The 27722-nt window shown below is 37.0% G+C and overlaps 1 protein-coding gene across 1 annotated transcript in view; it reads left to right on the forward strand.

Annotated features, from left to right (window-relative positions):
• LOC128640673 (calcium-activated chloride channel regulator 1-like) overlaps positions 1–26274 on the forward strand; it is a 62095-nt gene extending 35821 nt beyond the window's left edge. The window contains exons 10-14 of the mRNA XM_053693105.1: positions 1779–2000; positions 10610–10880; positions 14445–14609; positions 22218–22454; positions 25823–26274. Coding sequence (XP_053549080.1) covers positions 1779–2000; positions 10610–10880; positions 14445–14609; positions 22218–22454; positions 25823–26274 — 1347 coding nt within the window. The remainder of the gene's footprint in view (positions 1–1778; positions 2001–10609; positions 10881–14444; positions 14610–22217; positions 22455–25822) is intronic.
• The last annotated feature ends 1448 nt before the right edge of the window (positions 26275–27722 follow it).

Below are 27722 nucleotides of genomic sequence, written 5' to 3' on the forward strand. Positions count from 1 at the left end.
CTAGTAAAGTCTACAGGAAATGTTCCAGCTTGCGTTCCAGCCTATACCGACATGATCCGTTCCGCAATCTGAGACCAGTAGTTATGAGTTTTACGCAACAAAACTGTTACACAAACTCATAGCTAAACTGTTACAAAGTACCCTAACACCCATAAACTACCTATTAACCCCTAAACCGAGGCCCTCTTGCATCGCAAACACTATATTAAACTCATTAACCCCTAATCTGCCGCTCCCAACATCGCCGCCACTAATAACATTTATTAACCCCTATTCCGTCGCTCCCCGACATCGTCGCCACTATACTAAAGTTATTAACCCCTATTCCCCAGCACCCCAACATTGCCCACTCTATAATAAAGATATTAACCCCTATTCCACCACTCCCCGACATCGCCGCCACTAAACTAAAGTTATTAACCCCTATTCCCCTGCACCCCAACATCGCCCACTCTATAATAAAGATATTAACCCCTATTCCACCACTCCCTGACATCGCCGCTACAAAATAAAGTTATTAACCCCTAATCCTCTGGCCTCCCACATCACTACCACTAAATAAACCTATTAACCCCTAAACCGCCAGCCCCCACATCGCCAAAAACTAAATTAAACTATTAACTCCCCAACCTAACAACCCCCTACCTTTACATTAAAATTACAAAATCCCTATCTTAAAATAAATAAAAACTTACCTGGGAAATTATAAATTAACCTAACATAACTATAAGACTAAAATTAAAATAACTACAAATTAAATATATTAAATTACTCATTAAAAAAAACTAACAATACTAAAAAAATTAAATCTACAATTACAAAAAATAAAAAAATACTAAAGTACAAAAAATAACAAACACTAAATTATGAAAAATAACAAACGAAATTATCCAAAATAAAAACAATTACACCTAATCTAATAGCCATATAAAAAGAAAAAAGCCCCCCCCCCCAAATAAAAACACCCCCTAGCCTACAAAAATGTACCAATAGCCCTTAAAATGGCCTTTGTAGGGAATTGCCTTAAAGAAATCAGCTCTTTTACCTGTAAAAAAATACAAAGACCGCCCCAACAGTAAAACCCACCACCCAACCAACCCCCCAAAATAAAAAAACCTAACTCTAACAAAAACCTAAGCTACCCATTGCCCTGAAAAGGGCATTTGTATGGGCATTGCCCTTAAAAGGGCATTCAGCTCTTTTACTGCCCTTAAAAGGGAATTCAGCTCTTTTACTGCCCTTAAAAGGGAATTCAGCTCTTTTACTGCCATTAAAAGGGAATTCAGCTCTTTTACTGCCCTTAAAAGGGAATTCAGCTCTTTTAAGATTGCCCAATAGCCCTAATCTAAAAAAAAAACACCCCAAAAAAAATTTGTCAATCATCCCGATCGTATCTGATTGGGATGATTGCAGTCCACCACAGAGGTGGCGGATGAGTTAAAGAGCAGCGGTCTTATAACCGCTGCTCCTTAATGTATGTTTCCGGCAACCCGGAAACATTGGACGAAGCAAGCAGCATCCTCTGTTGATAAATCTCATTCATAGTGTCAGTTCTGGTCAGAAACTTCCCAGCATCCTCTCCAAACCGTCCAACCAAGTCCACAAACCACCCTGACCTCACCTCAGGGATGTACAGCCACACAACATAACTATACTGATTTCTCAGATAACCCAGACATCCCCCTGCCTCCCTGTCCTGTTTTGCTAATGGATTCTTTAACTTGAAAAATGTTTATGCACAACGCTTTTTTATAGCACATACTTTATTTTTTTGACAGCTGGAAAGCACTGGCTTCAACCTTGCACCAAATAATTGTTTGAATGGCACTGTTTACATTGACAACACTGTGGGGAATGACACTTTCTTTCTGGTCACTTGGCAAAGTGCAGCGCCAGCTATCAACTTACAAGACCCGAAGGGGAGAATATACACTACTGCAAATTTTGTCACTGACTCGGTTTCCAAGTCATCCAGGCTTGCAATTCCTGGGACAGCAGAGGTAAGTTATTCATGGTTTAATTTACCTACAAATATGCTTGCACATCTAGCTTTGTTTCACTAATGACTTCATGTCATTGTGATGTGATTGCTCTGAGAATTATCTTTAGGGCAGAGCAGAAGCTGGACAGTAGCTTAAACATAACTAAAATTAAAGGAGAAGCTAGTGCTTAAAGTCAGACGCAACAAAAACCATAAGCAGGTTTTAATCCCTTCGCTACCGTGAATTTCAGATAAAATCTTGCCCAAAGTAAAAGAGAAGTTTTAGGATTTTTTTGCTATTACTCTGTTTAAACAGATATAGGGCATTTGTTTTTTTTAATTACCTATGAAAACTATATACATTTTTTTAAAGTAGACAACCCAAGGTATTGATCTAGGCCCATTTTGGTACATTTCATGACACTACTTGGCCACCAAATACAATCATATAAAAAGACTTTTGCTCAAACTTTGGGTTTCTCACTGAAATTATTTAAACACAACTACTGCAGTCATAAGACAACTTGTTGTAAAATCATCTTTGGGGACCCCTTTGTTCAGAAACAGCAGACATGCATGGCTTTACCGTTGTGTTTTGGCATTTAGAAGGACATTTAGTGCAGCTGCATATCACACTTCTGAAATTCCGGGCAATGAAGGGGTTAATTAGTTAGCTTTTAAGGTCAATATTTTCTGTAGTGTAGGGATATCCCTCATACCTGTCACCTCCCACCCCATGATACCTACTTGATCCCTCGCAAACAGCTTTCTTCCCTCTCCCTCTCCACTGGTCACCACCATCTTAGGTACTGGCAGTCTGCCAGTATGCAGTTTAGGGCATTTAGTTATTATTATTTTTTTAAATATTTTATTTTGTTTCTATATTGCAGGGATCCCTCTTTAACCCTTTCACCTCCCTTATCCCCCCCAAACAGCTCTGTAACCCACCACTGCTGTTTGCTACTGGCAGCCACTATGCCAGTAACAAATTATTATTATTATTATTTATGTAGTGTTTTCCTTTTTAATAAATAAAACACACCAGATAAGGGATAAGAAATGGGCTTATTTATTAGTAGGCAACTAATAGAACATCAAGACCTTCATATGTATGGTACATCACAAACACTGTAATATGTCTATATATAAAGATAAATAAACCTTGAATGGGAAACACTATTAATATTATATACTTATCAGAGGTACTGCAGTAGTTTCAAAGGGAAATGTAAAAAGTTTTTTTAAATTGCATGCTCTATCTGATTCATTAAAGAAAGAATTTGGGTTTCTCTTTAAGCTATTTCCCTGCAGATTGGGAAGATGTTATACAGTAATAATCCAGCAATATCCCTCTCAATATCCCTCTCAGTTGCTTGATGTCTGTATCAGCCAACACGCATTTCAGTTTTACTCTTGTTCTTAGCCAATCCTGAGCCTATTAGGATGGTTTAAAAACTTGATAAAAGGTTCCTGTCAATCTTCTTTCACTTCATGCTTTGTTAACTTGTGAATAACTTGCTTACTGTGCCAGAGATTAATACCTGCCTGCATTTTAGAAACAGATAAGAGAAACAGGAGGTCATAGGAATTAGAAGATACTATTAGATAGATAACAAGGCGAATAAGAATGAATTGGAGCTAAAGAGTGAAAAGAAAAGGGGGAAATTTGGGGTAAGAGCTGGGGAAAACAGGGAGAATTTTTTTTTTTTTTTAAAGGAACAGTCTAGGCCAAAATAAACTTTCATGATTCAGATAGAGCATGCAATTTTAAACAATTTTCCAATTTACTTTTATTACCAATTTTGCTTTGTTCTCTTGGTATTCTTAGTTGAAAGCTTAACCTAGGAGGTTTATATGCTAATTTCTTAGACCTTGAAGGCCACCTCTTTTCAGAATGCATTTTAACAGTTTTTCACCACTAGAGGGTGTTAGTTCATGTATTTCATATAGAAAACACTGTGCTCGTGCACGTGAAGTTATCTGGGAGCAGGCACTGATTGGCTAAAATACAAGTCTGTCAAAATAACTGAAATAAAAGGGCAGTTTGCAGAGGCTTAGATACAAGATAATCACAGAGGTTGAAAGTATATTAATATAACTGTGTTGGTTATGCAAAACTGGGGAATGGGTAATAAAGGGATTATCTATCTTTTAAAACAATAAAAATTCTGGTGTAGACTGTCCCTTTAAATTTAAAACATCTTTTTTTTTTTTGCTGCACTGTATAGCAGCAGATATACTACAGCAGGTCCTTTTGTGCCCACCAATCTGTGCTGTAAAATGTTTTTATCTTTAAATTCTCACGCACTCAGGGTTTAATCACAACTTTTTAGACCAGCTAATTAATGATTTATCTACACAAATCCCCACAGACTTTAAAGGGACACTAAACCCATTTTTTTTCTTTCATGATTCATATAGAGCATGCAATTTTAAGCAACTTTCTAATTTACTCCTATTATCAAATTTTTCTTCGTTCTCTTGGCCTCTTTATTTGAAAAAGAAAGCATCTAAGCTAAGGAGCCAGCCAATTTTTTGGTTCAGGACACTGGACAGCACTTGTTTATTAGTAAGTGCATTTAGCCACCAATCAGCAAGCACAACCCAGGTTGTGAACCAAAATGAATTAGGTAGGTAACTTTGTGGTTGATCACAATTCTTCATCACAAGCTTAACAAATGATTAGACTTCAACTGTAAATTTTGGAGAAAAATCAATAAATTAAAGGGACACTGTAACCAACATTTTTCTTTTGTGATTCAGATTGAGCATGAAATTTTAAGCAACTTTCTAATTTACTCCTATTTTCAATTTTTCTTCATTCTCTTGCTATCATTATTTGAAAAAGAAGGAATCTAAGATTTTTTTTGGTTTCAGTACTCTGGACAGCACTTTTTTATTGGTGGATGAATTTATCCACCAATCAGCAAGGACAACCCAGGTTGTTCACCAAAAATGGGCCGGCATCTAAACTTACATTCTTGCATTTCAAATAAAGATACCAAGAGAATGAAGAAAATGTGATAATAGGAGTAAATTAGAAAGTTGCTTAAAATTTCATGCTCAATCTGAATCACAAAAGAAAATTTTTGGTTACAGTGTCCCTTTAACCTTGTGATGAACCCATGTATGTGGCTGATCTTTCTAACTGTTACCACTGTCCAAGTGCAAACATTGCAGCCAACAACACTATAGCTGTCGTTTAATCTTACTCGGATAAACCACTAGAGTGCGCAGGACAACAATGTGCCATCCTCCTGAATGATAGTACCTGTAGTACTGTACACCAGTGATTTTCAACATTTTTTTTGCCGTGGCACACTTTTTTACATTAAAAAATCCTGCGGCACACCACCATCCCAAAATTTTACAAAATCACACATTTTAGAATAATACAGCATATATATATACATCATAATGATTGTCTGTGAATGAATGTCAATATGTCATGGTTGTAAATGATGCCTGTCTGTCTGCCTGATGAGCCTGTCACATCAAAACAAGCAAAATGTAAAAACAATGTCACACTGTTCTCAGTCTGCCGTGGCACACCTGAGGATCTCTCACGGCACACTGGTTGAAAAACACTGCTGTACACCACTACATACCTCAGCTAATGTGTAGTCATGTTTGTCTGCTTGCTCTCCTGCTACTAGTTGTGAAGATGTATCCTGTATATATCACAATGTGCCATCCTGCTGAATGATAGTACCTGTAGTACTGTACACCACTACATACCTCAGCTAATGTGTAGTCATGTTTGTCTGCTTGCTCTCCTGCTACTAGTTGTGAAGATGTATCCTGTATATATCACAATGTGCCATCCTGCTGAATGATAGTACCGGTAGTACTGTACACCACTACATACCTCAGCTAATGTGTAGTCATGTTTGTCTGCTTGCCCTCCTGCTACTAGTTGTGAAGATGTATCCTGTATATATCACAATGTGCCATCCTGCTGAATGATAGTACCGGTAGTACTGTACACCACTACATACCTCAGCTAATGTGTAGTCATGTTTGTCTGCTTGCCCTCCTGCTACTAGTTGTGAAGATGTATCCTGTATATATCACAATGTGCCATCCTCCTGAATGATAGCACCTGTAGTACTGTACACCACTACATACCTCAGCTAATGTGTAGTCATGTTTGTCTGCTTGCCCTCCTGCTACTAGTTGTGAAGATGTATCCTGTATATTTCACAATGTGCCATCCTGCTGAATGATAGTACCGGTAGTACTGTACACCACTACATACCTCAGCTAATGTGTAGCCATGTTTGTCTGCTTGTCCTCCTGCTACTAGTTGTGACGATGTATCCTGTATATATCACAATGTGCCGTGGCTTCTGTGCTAATCTGGATAACCTTACTGCACAATGTCACGCCTATGTTACACATGTTTTTGTTTGTTTACCTTGTTTTCTTGTCACCATTATGTAATCTCTCAGCACCACAGTCATGGTTGTGACATTATTTTTGACACATCACGTCATTTTTTGTAAACGTATTTTGGCACCATTTGAGTGATATTTATAATGCAAGTTCTCTAATGTTAGTGCCTGTTAGTGATTGTATATTGAGGGTGCACTATTAATGTGTTTTACTCCTGTTACCAGTTCGTTTGCCTACCTATGTTCTGGTGAATCTTTTGTTGGCTCTGCTGTTCTTCTGTGTATCACCCTTGGCTTGACTACGCTTCTGGACTGTGCTTTTGTACTTTTTCTGCTCGGCTGGTACTTGAACTTTTGTCTTTCCCCTCACCTCTTTTATATGCTGAATCTGTCATTACCATTAGTATTGGATTTGAACCAGTCATGGGTGGACTGAGACCAACCAGGACCCCCAGGCAAAAGTGTGGTAGGGCCCCCCAACTCCTCTTTGCTCTACCTACTCTGCCCCTCCTCTACCATATTGCCCCTCCCCCTGTGTATGCCCCTCCCACCTTGTATGCCCCTCCCCCACCATGTTTTAATTGCCATATAAAGAGACATTTTTTTCCTTAAATAATTTAACATGAACTTAATATTGTAAATTAACAAGTGCTTGTGCAAAAAAAAAAATCCCCTGTCTATATGCACTACAGTATGGAACAGAAAGTAGTGAGGGACAGACAATAGGTTAAAATCACTTCTGTTTACATGGCAGCTAAAGAGGTAAAATCATTCATTTGTATGTTACTGGCAGTCAAAGGGTGAAATTACTGATTAGTTGTCAAAAATATACATCATGGGATTAACATTGAAGCTAAGGTAGTGCTGCTAGGTGGGACATTGTGTTAACCAACTATCATTGTGCCCATCACATATTGTCCAGTATATTGGTGGAGTACAGCTGGAGTCTGGTTTTGAGGTACAAATAAAAAGAGCCTTTAACTTACCCTGGGTCGTGTGATGCTTGGTTGAAAATACATTTTTAAATAAGGGAGTTATATGGTCTTTTAAAAGGACAGAAAGAGAACATTAAACTATCATATTACAGATATGCTATGTCATTTTAACAGTGATATTATCCCACATAGGTGTCTGTAACACACAGCAGTGATATCCTTCATAGCTTTCAGTAACACATAGTGATATTATCCCTCATAGCTGTCTGTAACACATAGCAGTGATATTATCCCTCATAGCTGTCAGTAACACATAACAGTGATATTATCCCTCATAGCTGACAGTAACACACAGCAGTGATATTATCCCTCATAGCTGTCAGTAACACATACCAGTGATATTATCCCTCATAGCTTTCAGTAACACAAAGCAGTGATATTATCCCTCATAGCTGTCAGTAACACATACCAGTGATATTATCCCTCATAGCTTTCAGTAACACAAAGCAGTGATATTATCCCTCATAGCTGTCAGTAACACAGAGCAGTGATAGTATCCTTCATAGCTGTCAGTAACACATAACAGTGATATTATCCCTCATAGCTGTCAGTAACACACAACAGTGATATTATCCCTCATAGCTGTCAGTAACACATACCAGTGATAGTATCCCTCATAGCTTTCAGTAACACAAAGCAGTGATATTATCCCTCATAGCTGTCAGTAAAACAGAACAGTGATATTATCCCTCATAGCTGCCAGTAACACATAGCAGTGATAGTATCCCTCATAGCTTTCAGTAACACATAGCAGTGGTAGTATCCCTCATGGCTTTTAGTAACACATAGCAGTGATATTATTCCTCATAGCTGTCAGTAACACATAGCAGTGATATTATCCCTCATAGCTGTCAGTAACACACAGCAGTGAATTTTTTCCCACATATCTGTCAGTAACACATAGCAGTGATATTATGCCTCATAGCTGTCAGTAACACATAACAGTGATATTATCCCTCATAGCTTTCAGTAACACATAGCAGTGATATTATCCCTCATAGCTTTCAGTAACACATAGCAGTGATATTATCCCTCATAGCTGTCAGTAACACATAGCAGTGATATTATCCCTCATAGCTGTCAGTAACACATAGCAGTGATATTATCCCTCATAGCTGTCAGTAACACATAACAGTGATATTACCCCTCATAGCTTTCAGTAACATATTGTGACAACCCCCCGAAGGGTCTTGATTTTTATATTGGAACCCAGTTGCAGCAGAACAGCACTTCCTTGCAATCATGACACTCAGGAAATCCTGGATTTAGGAACAGGATCCTGTAAGGCCAGTGGTGGCACAGAGTCCTTTAATAATAAAAGGGCAAAGACAAAGAGGTAGTCAAAAAATTCAGAAGTTGGGGCAGGCAACAGGCAAGCAAGGTAACAAGGTACCAGGAAATCTGAATAACAAAGTCAGAGTTAACACAGACAAAATACAAGGGAAGAACTCAAGAACCAGGAAGCAAGGAAAATAACCAAGCACTGACTGGTGGGTGTGCTGAGAATTTATAGGGAAACTAAGTCACGAGACCGGTCACCTGCCCCCAGTAGGTGGAGCAAGCAGAGTCAATAAGAGGAGGTCAGGGACTCAGCACAATCTTGGTTTTTCTCAGAGTCCCAGACCTGCTCTCCTCCCTCAGACCGAGATACCTTCTCCCTTCCTATGCTCAAACGCCAATGCAGCTGGGCCCTCGAGCAAGGGCCGAATCGCCCGACTTGTCAGTCTGCCCCTGGAACCAGTTTGTTCCAATTGACCATGCCATTTGTTATGGCCTATTCCACTTGTTGGGACAGTGGGGCCGATTTATGTAGCTGCGAATGGAGCTGTTTCCACGCGAGCCTTCAGTCTCACCGAAAAAATAAGTTAGAAAGCAGTGGTCTTAACTCGTCCGCAACCTCTGAGGCTGCGGACAGCAATCATCCCATTCAGATATATTTGGGATGATTGACACCCCCTGCTAGTGGCCACGAATCTGCAGGGGGCAGCATTTCACATGCATTTCACAAGGAATGCTTGTGCAATGATAAATGCCAGCAGTGTATGCTGTCTGCATTTATCGATGTGTGATGGACATGATCCACTATAGCGCCCGCACATTGATAAATTGGCCCCTGTGTCTCTATCTATCACTTTTCAGCCTCTATGTCAATACTTGGGGGCCGATTAATCATTGTGCGGGTGGACATGATCCGCTGTACTGGATTATGTCCGCCATACATACGCTGCTGGCATTTATCATTACACAAGCATTTCTCGTGATATGCTAGTGCAATGCCACTCCCTGCACATTCTGCTGGGATGATTGCTGTCCGCCGCCTCAGAGACGAGCTTCTTAACTTCAGTTTCAGAGGAACCTGAAACTACGGGGATAGATTGCAGCATCCGCTGCTTGATAAATCTACCCCTTAGACGTACTTTTACATCACCGCTAACACCCTCTTGCCCCTACACTGCTGCTCCAACTTGTGAAATGTATTCTACATATACTGAAATGTGCCCAATGTGCCAAAATTCCTGTGTTGCTTTGGATGCCAACTTTCCCACTTGCTCAACTGCCCAGTTGTGCTGCTATTTCAACTTATGAAACTATAGTCCAACTGCTCCTAGTCTGCCCACTGTGCCAGCCTATTTGCACCACTGCTGCTCAAACTTATGACTATTCCAGATAACACCGTAACGCTGTGTCCTGTCCACTACCCACGCCTTGTTGTGACTTTGTTGTCATACTCCACCATTGCTCCTTTGCTCCCCTCCATGTCCTGCTACTCCTGCAATGCTCTGAGAGCCAATCTGTTCCTAAAGAGAAATGAAAGAGAGAGGAATACACAGGGAATATATAAGGAGGATTTTATAACTATCTGTTGAACTGGATTTATCTATGAACACTACATCTGCATTACAAGTAAAAATGAGACACAAGTGGAGTGATTTTGACTTCAGTTCTGTTATCACCTGTGCAATTTGTGCTGATATTAATATTTATTTAGAAAACTTAGACTGCTGGAATCTGTGTTTTTTTAATCGTTATCTATGGGATAGTACTTAGGGTCAATAATAGTTCTATGTTTGAAATATTATAAGTAAGTGATTTGTTTATAGACAATAGATAGGACTTCATGGGTTCTGGGGTATATATAGAAGGTACTGTGCCTTTTTTCTTTTTAATCATAGAGTATTTAAGTTAACATGTGATTTAATGATAGTTCTAATAATATTTTTTTATGCTTTTATTATAAGAGAGGACCTTGGCATTACAGCCTTTGCAACAAATATTCAGTAAACCAAGCCGTGGGCATAATTGTGAACTCCAAGGCAGCTGATGCAAATGTGCCACCAATTACTGTCAACGCCCACATGAACAGGGACATAAACCAGTTCCCCAGTCCAATGGTTGTTTATGCATCAGTAAGTCAAGGTCTTCTGCCAGTGAAGGGAGCAAAGGTGACAGCGACTATTGAGCCAGTGACGGGTAGTGCTGTCACACTAGAACTTTTGGACAATGGAGCAGGTAATTTACATGATATTTCAAAGGAGAATAATAGCCAATATATAGGTGTAGTTTAGAAAATATTGGTAAAAGTGCAGGTAAATAACTAAGGGCTAGATTGCAAGTGAAGCGCTAACTGTTGTACATGAATGAAAAGGGGTTTATCGTGGCTATTTGCTCGGGCCAGAAGTAGAACCCATATTACAGGTTGAAAGTAAACACGATAGCTTGAGCACAATTGAATTTATTGTGCGTTGGGATAGCGTGACTTCAGAGCTCTGATTAACTGTTACGCTCGACCAAAAAGTTGAATAAAACAAATCAAAATTATGTTTAAAAATACAGTTATACTCATAATAACACCATCTAATAAAATAATACTAAAAAAATATTGCAAAGATATGAGGTCTGAGGTGTTCTTAGGTGTTTAAGGGCTTTAACATAGAGATACATACAGAGATACATGTCTTAATATTTATATGTATGTATGTATCTATCTATTTATATATATATATATATATATATATATATATATATATATATATATATATATATATATATATACATACAGTATATATGTATACTTGTAATACTTCTACTGTATCTTATTGAGGGCTAGATTATGAGTAGAGTGCTAACTTTTGCGCACAAGTAATATATATTTTTTGTTGCTTTTTTGCGTGTGATGGAAGTAGTGTGCATATTATAAGTTGAAAGTAAAAGCGTTCCCTCAAGTGCAATCGCGATTTACGTATGTTTGGTTAGTGCAACTTAAAGGTATACTAAACCTAATTTTTTTCTTTCATGATTCAGCCATCAATCAGCAAGCACTACCCTGGTGCTGAACCAAAATGGGCTGGCTCCTAACCTTACATTCCTGCTTTTTCAAATAAAGATAGCAAGAGAATGAAAAAAAATGATAATAGGAGTAAATAAGAAACGGCTAGATTACGAGTTTTGCGTTATGAGTGAAAAAGCAGCGTTATGGGTCATAACGCTGCTTTTCACTACCGCTGCTATTACGAGTCTTGTCAAAAAAGCTGTACTGCACACTTTTTTGGCCGTAACGCAAATTAACTAATGCACCTTTCAAAAATCCTTTTTCAATTAAACTTCCATAACGCCAGTATTACGAGTCTGCCTGGGAGGCCAAAAAGTGAGCGGTACAGCCAATACCGCCAAGATTCGTAACGCAATCTAAAATCCTAACTAAAAAACCTAAGCTCCCCATTGCCCTGAAAAGGGCATTTGGATGGGCATTGCCCTTAAAAGGGCATTTAGCTATTTTTCAAGTGCCCAAACCCCTAATCTAAAAATAAAACCCACCCAATAAACCCTTAAAAAAGCCTAACACTAACCCCTGAAGATCCACTTACAGTTTTTGAAGACCCGACATCCATCCTCAATGAAGCGGCAGAAGTCCTCATTGAAGCCGGCCGATGTCTTCATCCAAGCGGCCGAAGTCTTCATCCAAGCCCGCAGAAGTCTTCATCCAGACTGCATCTTCCATCTTCATCCATCCGGCGCGGAGTGGTTCCATCTTCAAGTCATCCGACGCGGAGCATCCTCTTCAATCGAAGCCTTCTTGCAGAGTGAAGGTTCCTTTAAATGACGTAATCCAAGATGGCATCCCTTGAATTCCAATTGGCTGATAGAATTATATCGGCCAATCGGAATTAAAGGTGAAAAAATCCTATTGGTTGATGCAATCAGCCAATAGGATTGAGCTTGCATTCTATTGGCTGTTCCAATTATATTGGCTGTCGGGTCTTCAAAAACTGTAAGTGGATCTTCGAGGTAGCGGCGATGTTGGGGCGGCAGATTAGGGGTTAATAATATTTAACTAGTGTTTGTGATGCGAGAGTGCGGCGGTTTAGGGGTTAATATGTTTATTATAGTGGCGGTGATGTCCGGAGCGGCAGATTAGGGGTTAATAAGTATAATGTAGGTGTCTGCAATGTCGGGGGCGGCATATTAGGGGTTAATAAGTGTAAGATTAGGGGTGTTTATGTTAGGGTGTTAGGTGTAAACATAAATTTTGTTTCCTCATAGGAATCAATGGGGCTGCGTTACGGAGCTTTACACTGCTTTTTTGCAGGTGTTAGACTTTTTTTTCAGCCTGCTCTCCCCATTGATGTCTATGGGTAAATCGTGCACGAGCAAGTAAAACCAGTTTACCGCAGCTCTCAGCAGCGCTGGTATTGGAGTGCGGTATAGAGCTCAATTTTATTCTATGCTCACTTCTTGCCTAATAACACCGAGTTTTTGTAAACCTGTAATATCAGCGCTGTAGGGAAGTGAGCGGTGTGGCAAGTTAGCACCGCACCCCTCATAAAGCAAAACTCGTAATCTAGCCGAAAGTTGCTTAATATTGCTGCTCTATCTGAAATCATGAAAGAAAACATTTGGGTTTAGTATCTCTTTAAGAGTTTGCATAAAAGGTAGGGGGGTAAAAAAAAAACTTGCATTAAACACATCATAAACACACTTAAAATTCCAAAAAAGAGAGAAACTCTCAACCTGGGAATGAACAATAGCGTAATAGCTTGTTCTATAGCTAGTTACCACCCCAGAAGCAGCCTCTTTTTGCCCACTTGTAGGTTTGTGCACTTAAAAGTACAGTTACACTCATATAAACACTATTTGTTAAAAATGATTTATAAAAAAAATAATAATAAAAAAGGTTATAAGGGCTAAAAGATAAATGGTATAAGGTGTTTGAGAGAAAAGGGCTGCAAAAGGTGTTAACATGTATATATAGACATGTCTAAATATGTGTATGTATGCATACATGTATAGATGTGTGTACATATGTATTTATGTGTTTTACTATATATTTACTGTATATATTTAACATTCGAATGTCCTTCACATGCAGAACAATGTAATTATTATTGTAAATACATATTAATATATATCCATATTTACCTATACCTGTATATCTATTCCTATAGATCTATAGGTTTAGATATGTATAAATTACCATTATATATATATATATATATATATATATATATATATATATATATATATATATATATATATACAAATATATATTTACTAATAAAAATTACATTATGTTCTAAGTGAAGAACATTGGAATGTAAAATATGTGTATCAGGGTTCGAGATTTAGGTCTAATGCAGTGTCGGGTAAGCGCAAATGAAGAATTGCTAACCTCAATGCTCATTATTCAAATATTACATTTAAAATATTCAAAAATATTAATAATATTTTTTTAAAAACTTTGCATACTGTAGAAAATATAGATATAATCTGTTGATCATTTAGAAGCCTCTGTATAGCTAAATAGCACTCCACTCATATTCTAATCCTGAATCTATAGAGTGCTCTATTAATATACTGGATGCATTGAAAATGCTTTAGTTCTAATACCTGATAATGTGTTATTTTTGGTACAAGCTCAAGTGCAAAAAAAAAGAAAAGAAACCTGCTCGTTATCAATTATGTTTGGTATATAATCTAGCTCTAACTAAAATAAAAAATATAATGAATAACTATTTATTAATTTGATAGACAATATAATTACATATAACTATTTTATTCCTGCTTTGTACCTTTCAGGTGCTGATATTGTAAAGAATGATGGTGTATATTCTAGATATTTCACCAGTTTTACAGGAAATGGACGATATAATTTAAAGGTTCAAGCTGAAAGCAAACAGAATAGAAGCCGTCTAGCGTTCCCATGGAGTCGCGCTCTTTATGTGCCTGGCTATATAGAAAATGGTAGGAACTGATGTTCCATAGTTTACTACAGAGATCCTTGTGGTTTGTTAAGAAAACTGTGATCTGTGCAGAAGACTTTATTATTCACCTTAATGCCTGTTCTTTCTTAAAGGGACAGTAAAGTCAAAATACATTTTTCATGATTTAGATAGAGAACGCAATTTTAAACAACTTTCCTATTTACTTTTGTTATCAAATTTCCTTTGTTCTTTTGGTATCTTTTATTGAACAGTAAAACTAGGCATGCTCATAAGAACTCAGGAGTGTGTACGTGTCTTTATGGAGTGTGTACGTGTCTATGGCAGCAGTGTTTTGCAACATTATTTGTAGCTTTGTTACACAATGTTGCAAAACACTGGGCTCTTATGAGCCTACCTAGTTTTACTCTTTAATAAAAGATAACAAGGGAACAAAGCAAATTTTATAACAGAAGCATATTGGAAATATGTTTAAAATTGCTGCTCTATCAGAATTGTGAGAGTTTAATTTTGACTTTACTGTCCCTTTAATTATACATTGCACAACATACAAAAGAAATGATTATTTAAGAAACTTTCAAATTCACGTCTATTATCACATGTTCTTTGTTGTCTTGGTATCCTTTGTTGAAAAGCATATGTACGTATTCTAAGCAGCTAGCTGATTGGTGGCTACACACATTTGTCTTTAGTCATTGGCTCACTTTGTTCAGCTAGCTCTTACTAGTGCATTGCTGTGCTAAAGACAGCTAACTATTGGCTCGATTCCATTGAGTCATTAAAAATGGAGCCACAAGCTACCAAAGTAGCTGACAGCTAAAATTAGTTTACGCTCCATTTTAGTACCAGATTTACATTTAAATATTTAGTGAAGTACGTGCAGTCTGTCTTTTCGTGTTTGTGTTAACGTTGTGTTAAATTAATGATTCCATCCAAAAGAGGATTTATGGAAAATTGTGCCATAATAAGTTTGTTGCCATGGTAACCTTACCTTATACTGAAAAAGTTATGTTGGACGCCTTCGCTCCTTACCCGTAATTGCCTCTAGAATGAAAGATACATTGGGGTAGATTTATCAAACCCCGGGTGGACATGATTCGCTATAGCGAATCATGTCCACCCTGCATCATTGCACAAGCAGTTCTGGTGAAATGCTTGAGCAATGCCGCCCCCTGCACATTTGCAGCCAATCGGACACTAGCTGGGGGGTCAGTCATCTTGGTCATATCTGATCGGGATTATTGCAGTCAGCCACTTCAGAGGTGGCGGATCAGTTACGAAGCAGTGGTCTTACAACCGCTGCGTCGTAACTTATGTTTCCGGCAAGCCAGAAACATCGGGCGAAGCAAGCAGCATCCGCTGCTTGATACATCTACCCCATTTAATTTATTTTATAAATATTTTATTTCCGGGGAAAACTTCACAAGAATATCCACAAAGATAAGATGGTCGCTGAGTGTCCGTCTTAGCTGCCATCTTATATTTGTTGATATCCTTGTGAATTTCCTTTTTATCCATCAGACTGGGTTTACAAAGATTCTTTACACCTTTTATATCCCTTTGCCTTGGGAGCATTACATGATATTGATATGTTTCTGGACTTTTTTACTATCGGTTGGCCAACCTTTTATATTGGCTTTTTATCTATTTGATGTGTTTTGGGATTGAATCCCACATTGTGCTATTATATATTAAACATCTGGATCATATGTGTATATATTGTGCACTTTTTATATCTAAGCCTACGCTAAAGATATAAGTATCCTTTCCAATTTTCACTGAGGAGGTTATTAACCCTTATATATTAGTGTCTCTCTTTCCATATATGGTATTAGCTGCTTAGCACTCATGCCATCAGAAACTGTCAATAAGCGTAATGGCTTCTGAAAGCAGTTTTTTCGTTTTGCAAACTCGCACAAAACTATTTACGACACAATGGAAACAAGCGCTATGTGTTTAATGGTTTTACAGGGGTAAAAACACATAAGGGTCAATTTTAATCTTTCTAATATTTTTTTCAATATTGGAAAAAACAGGATGTTGTGCTGTTGGTTAACAAACATCCCAATTCTACAGAGCTCCTATCCATCCCTTTGATTTAATCAGAGTTAAAGGGACATGAAACCCAAATTTTTTTTTTTCATGATTCAGATAGAGAATACAGTTTTCAACAACTTTCCAATTTACTTCTATTATTTAACGGCTAGATTATGAGTTGTGCGGTAGGTTGAAAAAGCAGCGCTAACAGGTCCTAACGCTGCTTTTTCACTACCGCTGGTATTACGAGTCTTGCAGGTTTAGGGGCCCGCACACTTTTTTGGCCTTACCGCAAACCGACTTACATAAACTTTGTAAAGTCTTTTTTCTATGGGACTTTCATAGCGCCAGTATTACGAGTCTGTCCTGGGAGGCCAAAAAGTGAGCGGTACACCCTACCCCGTCAAGAGTCCTAATGCATTCTAAAGTCAGTAGTTATGGGTTTTACACTACAACGCTGTAGCATAAAACTTAACATAACTAAAGTGCTAAAAAGTACACTAACACAAATAAACTACCTATTAATTAACCCCTAAACCGAGGCCCTCCCGCATCGCAAACACTATAATAAAAATTTTAACCCCTAATCTGGCGCTCCGGACATAGCTGCCAGTAGAATAAACATAATAACCTATAAAACGCCGCACTCCAGCCTTGCAAACACTAGTTAAATATTATTAACCCCTAATCTGCCACCCCTAACATCGCCGCCACCTACATTTTACTTATTAACCCCTAATCTGCTGCCCCCAACATCGCCAACACCTACATTATATTTATTAACCCCTAATCTGCTACCCCCAATGTCGCCGCAACCTACCTACACTTATTAACCCCTAATCTGCCACCCCAACGTCGCCGCCACTATATTAAATTTATTAACCACTAAACCTAAATCTAACCCTAACACCCCCTAACTTAAATATAATTTAAATAAATCAAAATAAAATTACTATCATTAACTAACTTATTCCTATTTAAATCTAAATACTTACCTATAAAATTAACCTTAAGCTAGCTACAATATAACTAATATTAACATTGCAGCTAGCTTAGGGTTTATTTTTATTTTACAGGCAAGTTTGTATTTATTTTAAATAGGTAGAATAGTTATTAAATAGCTATTAACTATTTAATAAGTACCTAGCTAAAATAAATACAAATTGAACTGTAAAATAAAACCTAACCTAAGTTACAATAATACCTAACACTACACTACAATTAAATAAATTAACTAAATTAAAAACAATTAAATAAATTAAATTAAATTAGCTAAATTACAAAAAAACCCTACTAAATTACAGAAAATAAAAAACAAATTACAGATCTTTAAACTAATTACACCTAATCTAATAGCCCTATCAAAATAAAAAAGCCCCCCCCAAAATAAAAAAAACCCTAGCCTAAACTAAACTATCAATAACCCTTAAAAGGGACTTTAGCAGGGAATTGCCCCAAAGTAATCAGCTCTTTTACCTGTAAAAAAAATAAATACAAACAACCCCTCCAACAGTAAAACCCACCACCCACACAACCAACCCCCCAAATAAAATACTAACTAAAAAAACTTAAGCTCCCCATTGCCCTGAAAAGGGCATTTGGATGGGCATTGCCCTTAAAAGGGCATTTAGCTCTATTGCAGCCCAAATCCCTAACCTAAAAAATAAACCCATCCAATACACCCTTAAAAAAAAACCTAACACTAATCCCCTGAAGATCGATTTACAGTTCTGAAGACCGGACATCCATCCTCAAGGAAGTGGCAGAAGTCTTCATCCAACTGGGCCAAAGTCCTCAACGAAGCCGGGAGAAGTCTTCATCCAAGCCGGGCAAAGTGGTCCTCCAGACGGGCAGAAGTCTTCCTCCAGACAGCATCTTCTATCTTCATCCATCCGACACGGAGCGGGTCCATCTTCAAGACATCCGACACGGAGCATCCTCTTCATCTGGAGTCTTCTTACTGTCAGGCACAACTAAGAAAGAAAAAATGTGTGCAGCTTAGTTATTTGGACCGCAACTGCTGGAATGTATTAACAACAAAAATTGTATGGTTGTTTGCAACAGAGTGGAAAGGTGAAACAAAATATAGGAATTAGGCAGCAATGTTGAACCTTATCCCATATTGCATAGTTTTAGTATACAGGCAGTAATTGAGCATATTCCCTATGGCTGCCACATGTGTCTGGGTAGTCACTGTGAAAAATGAATGCAGCAGGGATATGCTCAGATAAACCTGAGATTTAACAATAACAGAGGAAAAAATAAATAGGCATGGAGAAAAATATGGAGTAAGGATTTTGGTAATAAGGTACTATGATCATAGGAAAAAATAAGCAATTGCTAGTGTGAACAAAGTTACGGTATAATAGCAAAATATCAGGAATAAACAAATAACTCACACAATGAGAGCAGCAACCAAGAAACTAATTTTAGGGTAAAGCAGCAAAGTAATATTCAGAGACAGGCTTACCGCTAACAGAACTGTTACAAAGTTAGTTGCAAACACCGGGTTGTAATGGCGACTTGCCAGAGGGAGAAAGGAAGCTCAGTAGCAGCTGGCTGATGACGTCACAGCATGAGGAACCGGAGCTCCGTGTAGGGTGAATCCGGAGAGCGGTGTGGGCAGCAGGGGAATCCGGCTTAGTTGTAGAGGAAGGAGTGAAGGTTTCAAAGTAGCAGAGTCAGGTGAGCAGGCTCAGGATAAGGTTTAAGTCAAACTTCAATACTAAGCAATGTGAAAATGCTGGGAGGGGCCTTAAATAGGCTGATGTTAATGGGAACAGGATGCTTTAAAGGGACAGTACAGATAATAAGTATAACATTATCCTGACACTTACTGAATGACGGTTCCTTTAAATGACGTCATCCAAGATGGCGTCCCTTAGATTGCGATTGGCTGATAGAATTCTATCAGCCAATCAGAATTAAGGTAGAAAAAATCCTATTGGCTGATGCAATCAGCCAATAGGATTGAAGTTCAATCCTATTGGCTGATCCAATCAGCCAATAGGATTGAGCTTGCATTCTATTGGCTGATTGGAACAGCCAATAGAATGCAAGCGCAACCCTATTGGCTGATTGGATCAGCCAATAGGTTTGAACTTCAAATATATGTGGAAATCGTGCACGAGCACGTACGACCAGCTCACCGCTGACTTAAGCAGCGCTGGTATTGAAGTGAGATATGGAGCTAAATTTTGCTCTACGCTCACTTCTTGCCTTTTAACGCCGGGTTTCTGAAAACCCGTAATACCAGCGCTGCAGGTAAGTGAGCAGTGAGAAAAACTGCTTGTTAGCACAGCATAGCTCTTAACGTAAAACTTGTAATCTTGCCGTAATTTTCTTCCTTCTCTTATTATCCTTTGCTGAAAGGTGTATCTAGGCAAGTTCCAGAGCAGCAGAGAACCTAGGTTCTAGCTGTTGATTGGTGGCTGCATATATATATATATATTGATTGTGATTGGCTCACCCATGAGTTTAGTTACAAACCATTACTGCGTTGCTGCTCCTTCAACAAATGATACCAAGAGAATGAAACAAATTAGATAATAAAAGTAAATTAGAAAGTTGTTTAAAATTGTATTCTCTATCTGAATCATGAAAGAAAATTTTTTGGTTTCATGTCCCTTTAAGTGAGACCTCTCATGTTAAATAGAGAATCCCCCTCTTTAAAATAAGGTCCCACCACCCCTTTAATTTTCAGGTGATCAATGTGGTAATGGTAATCCCTTTGCCCAAAGTACACTGTCAGAAAAAATGTGCAAAAATGGTACCTTCAGGCGTACAACAGCTTGTCACTGCGGCAGTACCCTCAAACGTACACTGCTGTATCCTTTAACATGGGTACAAAGTGGTTCCCCTTGCAGATTGTACCTTTCAAAGGCAAATATGTACCTTTGGTGACTAGATTGGACCTCAATGCTATGGTACCATAATGTACACTTAAAAATTGGTGCAAATTTGGTCTTTTAAGGGTACTGCCCCAGTGACAATCCCTTTGTACCTCATGATGGCAAATTTGTACTCAACATAGTATATTAAAATTCTGCTCCATCAAATTTTTTCAGACAGTATTACAATAGCCACACTGCAGTTTGATAAGTTTGGCTAGTGGAACCAAACAGCAGGTCCTAAGACTGCTACATGAATTCCTGAAAGAACCAGGATAAACAACTCCAAAAGGAGCTACTCAACATGTATTATTTCACTCTGTACTAGACTCTAATAACACCCCATTTAAATTAGGGTGACATGCCACATAAAACATAAATTTGTAGAAATCATATAGAAAACAACATAATAATAAAAATGTAACATACATTGAATTGTCACTCTATGCAAAAGATATGCAAATTAGTCTATTTCCCCAGTACACATTTTGATGATGAACCTTCTACCAATTGATAAAGCTGTGTTACATATGTCAAGGAACTTTCAACCAATAGATGGCGCTAAAAAAACAGGTTCTTAAACAGTTGTTTATTTTATAGAGTTTAAAACAAAAAAATGTCTCTGTAATTTTAGTTAATACATTCAATTTATCTTTAAGAGTTATCATCTTGATGCTCTAAATATAAACATTACAAGCAGCACAGTATCATTGAAGATATGGGTTATTAAGTATTTTTTGTTGCTTTGCCCACCTCTTGCATATTACCAACAACCATTGAACATTAATTATTTTGCTGTACAACATGTATGTTGAATTCATTTTTGGTGACTGACAGTTATGTGTCCAATTAATAATTGAGGTGTACAAATGATATGGACTTGCAGGGTTTGGCAGCCTTGACCCACCCCCCTCAACCTTTTAGTCACACAAGTGATTGTACCTTTTTGGGGGAATTAAATGGTACAGACATGGATCCTTTGACAGTTGGAAACATATTTGTACCTTATTTACCTCTAAATGGTACATATTAGTTCCTTAAGTTGTAATTATGATCCATTGAGGCTACAACCTCAGCAGTTGTACCCAAAGTGTTCACAAACGTACCCCACCCATACCCTTTATTCTGACAGTGTATACAGCTGTTCAATGTTTGGGGGAGGGTCCCTTTGAGCTCTCATTTCACCATAAAATACAGTTCAATGTGGGGGTCTTAGTAGGTAAATGATCATGTGTTTATTCAGCTGATAGCTAATGTCTATAACAATTGGTTATATTTTGTGGGTTCAGACACTTTTTAAGAGACCTTTATAACCCCAATCACCATAATAACAAAATGCTATATCATATCATCCAATATTTGAAAGAGTGAAGTCCCACGATCCAAATAAGAGATTTCATGTCCTAAGCTATCAAGTGATCATCATAGTAATAAGGATAACCTGGCCATGACCTTGTGGCATTGTTGATGTCACATCTCATAGATCTATGTATCTCAGAACTAATAAAAAAACATATGGATAAAAATAAATGGGAAAACTGGGTGAATGTAAAAATAGATGATAGTTTATGAAATTTTATATAGGATAATATGTGGTAGAACTATTTTATGCTTTATCTCCATTAATCCATAAAAATATTACTTCACTTGTAGATGTGTTTAATATAAAACAAATTTATAAAATACTATTTTTTGTGTTTAAGGTGTGGTGGACATGAACCCACCAAAACCTGTAATCAGTGACGATGACATTATCCTTGACTTGGGAGCTTTCAGCAGAACAGCATCGGGTGGTTCTTTTGTGGTCTCTGCTGTACCTTCTGGTCCACAGCCTGACCTCTACAAGCCAGAGAAAATTACTGACTTAAAGGCAAAAATTGAAGAATCCACAATTGTGTTATCCTGGACAGCAACTGGGGATGACCTGGACCAAGGAAATGGTATTATATTCGTAAATCCAATAGTATTCTTAGAACAAATATTTTTTATTATTAGTAGTAGTATTGATACTAGTAGTAATAATATAAATTGAGTATGAGTAATTGAAGATTGTGATGCCATTTGATATAACTAGTGTTTTCTTTACTCCCCTTTATCAACTTATTCACAAACTAATGTCTCATTTTACCTTTTTCTATATAATTCCGATTTCTACCTATATTTTTGTCAGGACTTTAGTATTAATACTGATCTGCAGAAATAAGTGCATACATATGTATTCTTTGTTAAAAGCTAAACCTAGGTAGGCTCATATGCTAATTTTCTAAGCCCTTGAAGGCCATCTCTTATATAAATGCATTTTATTAGCTAGACAGTGCTCGTTCATGTGGGCCTTATAGATAACATTGTGCTCACTCCCGTGGAATTATTGAGTCAGCAATGATTGGCTGAAATGCAAGTTTGTAAAAAAAAACTGAAATAAGGGGAACGTTTGCAGAAGCTTACATACAAGGTAATCACAGAGGTAACAATTATATTAATATAACTGTGCTGATTATGCAAAACTGGGGAATGGGTAATAAAGGGAATAATCTATCTTTTTAAACAATATATTTCAAGTTGACTGTCCCTTTAAATATTTTAACCAAAGCATCTTAACATGACTGAAGCTTTTTTAAGTATTTTATACGGTTAATGGATTTTTGTTTGAATGGACATTATGGGCTCGATTTATCAATTGTCGAGAGCTGGATGTCAATAAATGCGGAGAGCATATGCTGTCCACATTTATCATTGCCCAAGCATTTCACCAGAAATGCTTGTGCAATTATGCCCCCTGTTCACTGGCCGCCAATTGACTTTCTGGGGTAGATTTATCAAGCAGTGGATGCTGCAATCTACCCAGATAGTTTCAAGTTCCCCTGAAACATAAGTTAAAGGGACATAATACTCATATGCTAAATCACTTGAAACTGATGCAGTATAACTGTAAAAAGCTGACAGGAAAATATCACCTGAGCATCTCTATGTAAAAAAGGAAGATATTTTACATCACAATCTCCTCAGCTCAGCAGAGTAAGTTCTGTGTAAAAAGTTATATTCAGCTGCTGCTCAGCTGCAGGTAAAAAAAAATAAAAAAAATGAAGAAATGAACAGCAGCCAATCAACATCAGCAGTGCTGAGGTCATGAACTATTTTACTGTGATCTCATGAGATTTCACTTAACTCTCATGAGATTTCATAGTAAACTTGTTTACACTGAATAAGGAAATAAGAAGAGTGTGCACGTAAGCTCACTGCTTAGCTGTCCCGGGACAGACATACTGATTTGTTGCTTAGAAGTCCTTTACAATGGGATGTGGCTACTGAGAAATGTTTGAGGTAAAATATCTTTCTTTTTTACATATGTTTAGGTGATATTTTCTAGTCAGCTTTTTACAGCTATGCTGCATCACTTTCAAGTGTTTCAACATTTGGGTATCATGGCCCTTTAAGAAGCATCAGTCTTAAGACCACTGCTCCTTAACTGGTCTGCCACCTCTGAGGCAGCGGACAGCAATCAACCCAATCGGATATGATCGGGATGATTTTCACCCCCGCTAGCGTTGATTGGCCACTAATGTGCAGGGGCAGTTTTGCACAAGCATTTCACACAAAATGCTTGTGCAATGATAAATGCCAACAGCTTATACTGTCGGCATTTATCTATGTTGGGTGGACATGATCCGCAACAGTGGATCATGTCCACCCGACACATGATAAATCGGCCCATTATCTGAGGACAGGGTGGTACAGTTGCTGACTTACTGTACTACCTGTGACATAAAAATAATAAAAGCATTAGCAAGATGGGCAGCCAGGGAAGCTTTAAATATGCACTTACAGCCTGGATATAAATAAATAAGAAAGATTTAAGTTCAGGAACTATTAGAAACTTAAAGGTACACTGAACCCAATTTTTTTCTTTCGTGATTCAGATAGAGCATGCAATTTTAAGCAACTTTCTAATTTACTCCTATTATCAATTTTTCTTCGTTCTTTTGCTATCTTTGTTTGAAAAAGAAGGCATCTAAGCTTTTTTTTTATTCAGGACTCTGGACAGCACTTTTTTATTGGTGGATGAATGTATCCACCAATCAGCAAGGACAACCGAGGTTGTTCACCAAAAATGGGCCGGCATCTAAACTTACATTCTTGCATTTCAAATAAAGATACCAAGAGAATGAATAATATTTGATAATAGGAGTAAATTAGAAAGTTGCTTAAAATTTCATGCTCTATCTGAATCACAAAATAAAACATTTGGGTTCAGTGTCCCTTTAAGTAAATAAATGATATTAAAAATAACAAATGTTTAGTGTCCCTTTAACATTGAGGGCAAGGAAATGTTGTAGGAAAAAGTAAAAGAATGGTCAAGTTAGAATCTTGATCTGGGTATAATAATTCTGAACGCTTGAAGCATTGGTGATTTTGCTATTTTAATGCATTGTCAATACCCTACAAGCCATCACTCATTTTTTATAAGTCCCCTCCAATTATATTACCCATTTAGGACTTCATCCTGTAACACAGATCATTGTATTTCAAGATATTTTCAGGATTGTTTTATCTTTACAAAAGTGACCATACAAGAAATACAGTTTGTACAAATCCTCTCCTTATACATGAGATGTACATCAGATATCCTGGTCTCCTAAGGTTGAAATGGTACAGCTATGTCATGTGTCCTTATATAATTAAATACATCCATCTAACATACTTTTAGTACGTGCAACATAAATGACGTTGGTTGATGCTGCCTGGAGTTTATTCTTTTTTATCAGGATGAAAGCTAAATTGTAAATTCATGTTAATAAAATATAGCTCGGACACACTAGCTTATCGTTAATAATAGGCTGTGCTCCCAGTAAAATTATCTTCCATTCATACATTGCTGCAATCAGTTTAATAACATTTGGAATATTAGCAGGGTTTTAATTGATCCAATCCTAATCAGTAACCATTAGTCTGTCACTATATTCAATTTCATATTTGGAATCGCAAAAAAAACAAAAACTGCAAAGGATTTATCGTTATTAGCCTTATCTTTGGAAATCAACACAAACAATTATTTAGTAACCTTACCCTGATTACTTATATCAAACGTCAGTATGTAAAATGTTATACAAAGCCACAATACTCATTTTTAATGTATTAACATTTGCTACAAAAAATTAGATTAACCGATTATATGTAATTTGCAATTGTTTCAAATAAATGAAACAATATCATACATTAGATGTACTGTACTATTATTTACAGACTTTGTGTCACCAAATTTTAAGCTTATAGTAAATAATTTGTAATGTGCGCTACGTTTTCATTTCAGCATCAGGATACAACCTTAGGATGAGCACCAGTCCTAAAGACCTCAGAGATAACTTTGAAAATTCTACTTCAGTGAATATCTCCAGTCTAACCCCACAGCCAGCCGGATCCAGCGAAACATTTACATTTGTTCCTGAGGATATTGTTATAGAAAATGGCACCATCCTGTATTTTGCTCTGATTGCGTTTGATGAAGTGCCACAGAAATCAGATCTATCTAATATAGCACAGGCGGCTCTTCTTATCCCTGCAGCTTTAGAAACCACAACTGAATCACCTACTACACAATTTTCCAACACCAATAAACCAATTGATAATTCTAATAAAATTAACATAACACATCTGGCACTGATTGTATGTGCAGCAATTATTATCATTTCTATAATCATAAGCATCACTGTTTGTATTGTGAGTAGCAAAAACAAAAAGAAAATTCCACAAATGCGCTTTTAGAAAAGCTGAGCTGATATATTATTACTTGTCTGTATAAAGTGTTAAAACTTATTTTAAACAAATTACCCCCAATCTTTTATATTTGGATCTAAATATGCTTAAATATAGATTTCAGTTTGTACTTTTTGTTTTTTGTTGTATTTCATCTAAAAAAAGTAGTGCATATGGTGCCATTTCTGTGTGCATCACAAGAAAGCCTTTATATGCAACAAAATAAACCTGTAGATATTTACAGACTTTTTTTTTTAAACTTTACACTAATTCATAAACATTTTTTTATTATTGTTACTGCAATGTAACTAGAGCTAAAATTATTTTTAAACAATTATGACCTAAAGTTTGATAAAGATAAAAATAATAAATACTAAAAAAATTGTCTGTTGTTTTCTTTTTGGGCTTTTGTAAAAATGTCTAAAGGGATTTAACCCCTCAGGACCAGACCATTTTTCAATTTCCATCCCTTAAGGACCAGGGCTATTTTTACATTTCTGCAGTGTTTGTGTTTAGCTGTAAGTTTCCTCTTACTCATTTACTGTACCCACACATATTATATACCGTTTTTCTCGCAAGTAAATGGACTTTCTAAACATACCATTATTTTCATCATATCTTATAATTTAGTATAACATTTTTTATAAAATATGATGAAAAAAATGAAAAAAACACACTTTTTCTAAGTTTGACCCCCAAAATCTGTTACACATCTACAACCACCAAAAAACACCCATGCTAAATAGTTTCTACATTTTGTCCTGAGTTTAGAAATACCCAATGCTTACATGATCTTTGCTTTTTTCTGCAAGTTATAGGGCCATAAATACAAGTAGCACTTTGTTATTTCCAAACCATTTTTTTTCCAAAATTAGCGATAGTTACATTGCAACACTGATATCTGTCAGGAATCCCTGAATAACCCTTCACATGTATATATATATATACATAAAAAAAATTCAAACATATATATATAAAGTAGCAAATGATTCAAAGCACTCACTGGTCTTCTGCCATCAAATTAGAAATGTATTAAGTGACGTTTCGGGACATATAGCGTCCCTTCTTCTGACAAACTTACAGTGCAAGTGAACAAACTTATAAAGGCCTAACAATCACTCCCCTAGCAAGCATCCAATCCTATCAGACCGTGTGCAAAACATCAAGACTAAACCATCATATAGTGTAGGCATCTCATGGTGTGACAGAGTTGTTAAAATTCTCATATGTGTATTGTAAAGTGTATATCATTCACCTTATGTGCTATTCTTCATATGTGTCAATAAATGTGAAAATTGAAAACTACTGGCACTGATCCATTAAGTATAAAATCATATCCAAAACCGCATCCATACCCCTCAGTGTTAAAGTGGATTCTTCCATGTAATCAAAGGATAATTGAAAAAATAGCAAAAAAACGCCCCTTCTTCCTGATAGGCTAAACCACGTCTTTGTCA

Source organism: Bombina bombina, chromosome 10 (assembly GCF_027579735.1).
Source record: "Bombina bombina isolate aBomBom1 chromosome 10, aBomBom1.pri, whole genome shotgun sequence".
In the NCBI taxonomy this organism is placed as follows: Eukaryota; Metazoa; Chordata; class Amphibia; order Anura; family Bombinatoridae; genus Bombina; species Bombina bombina.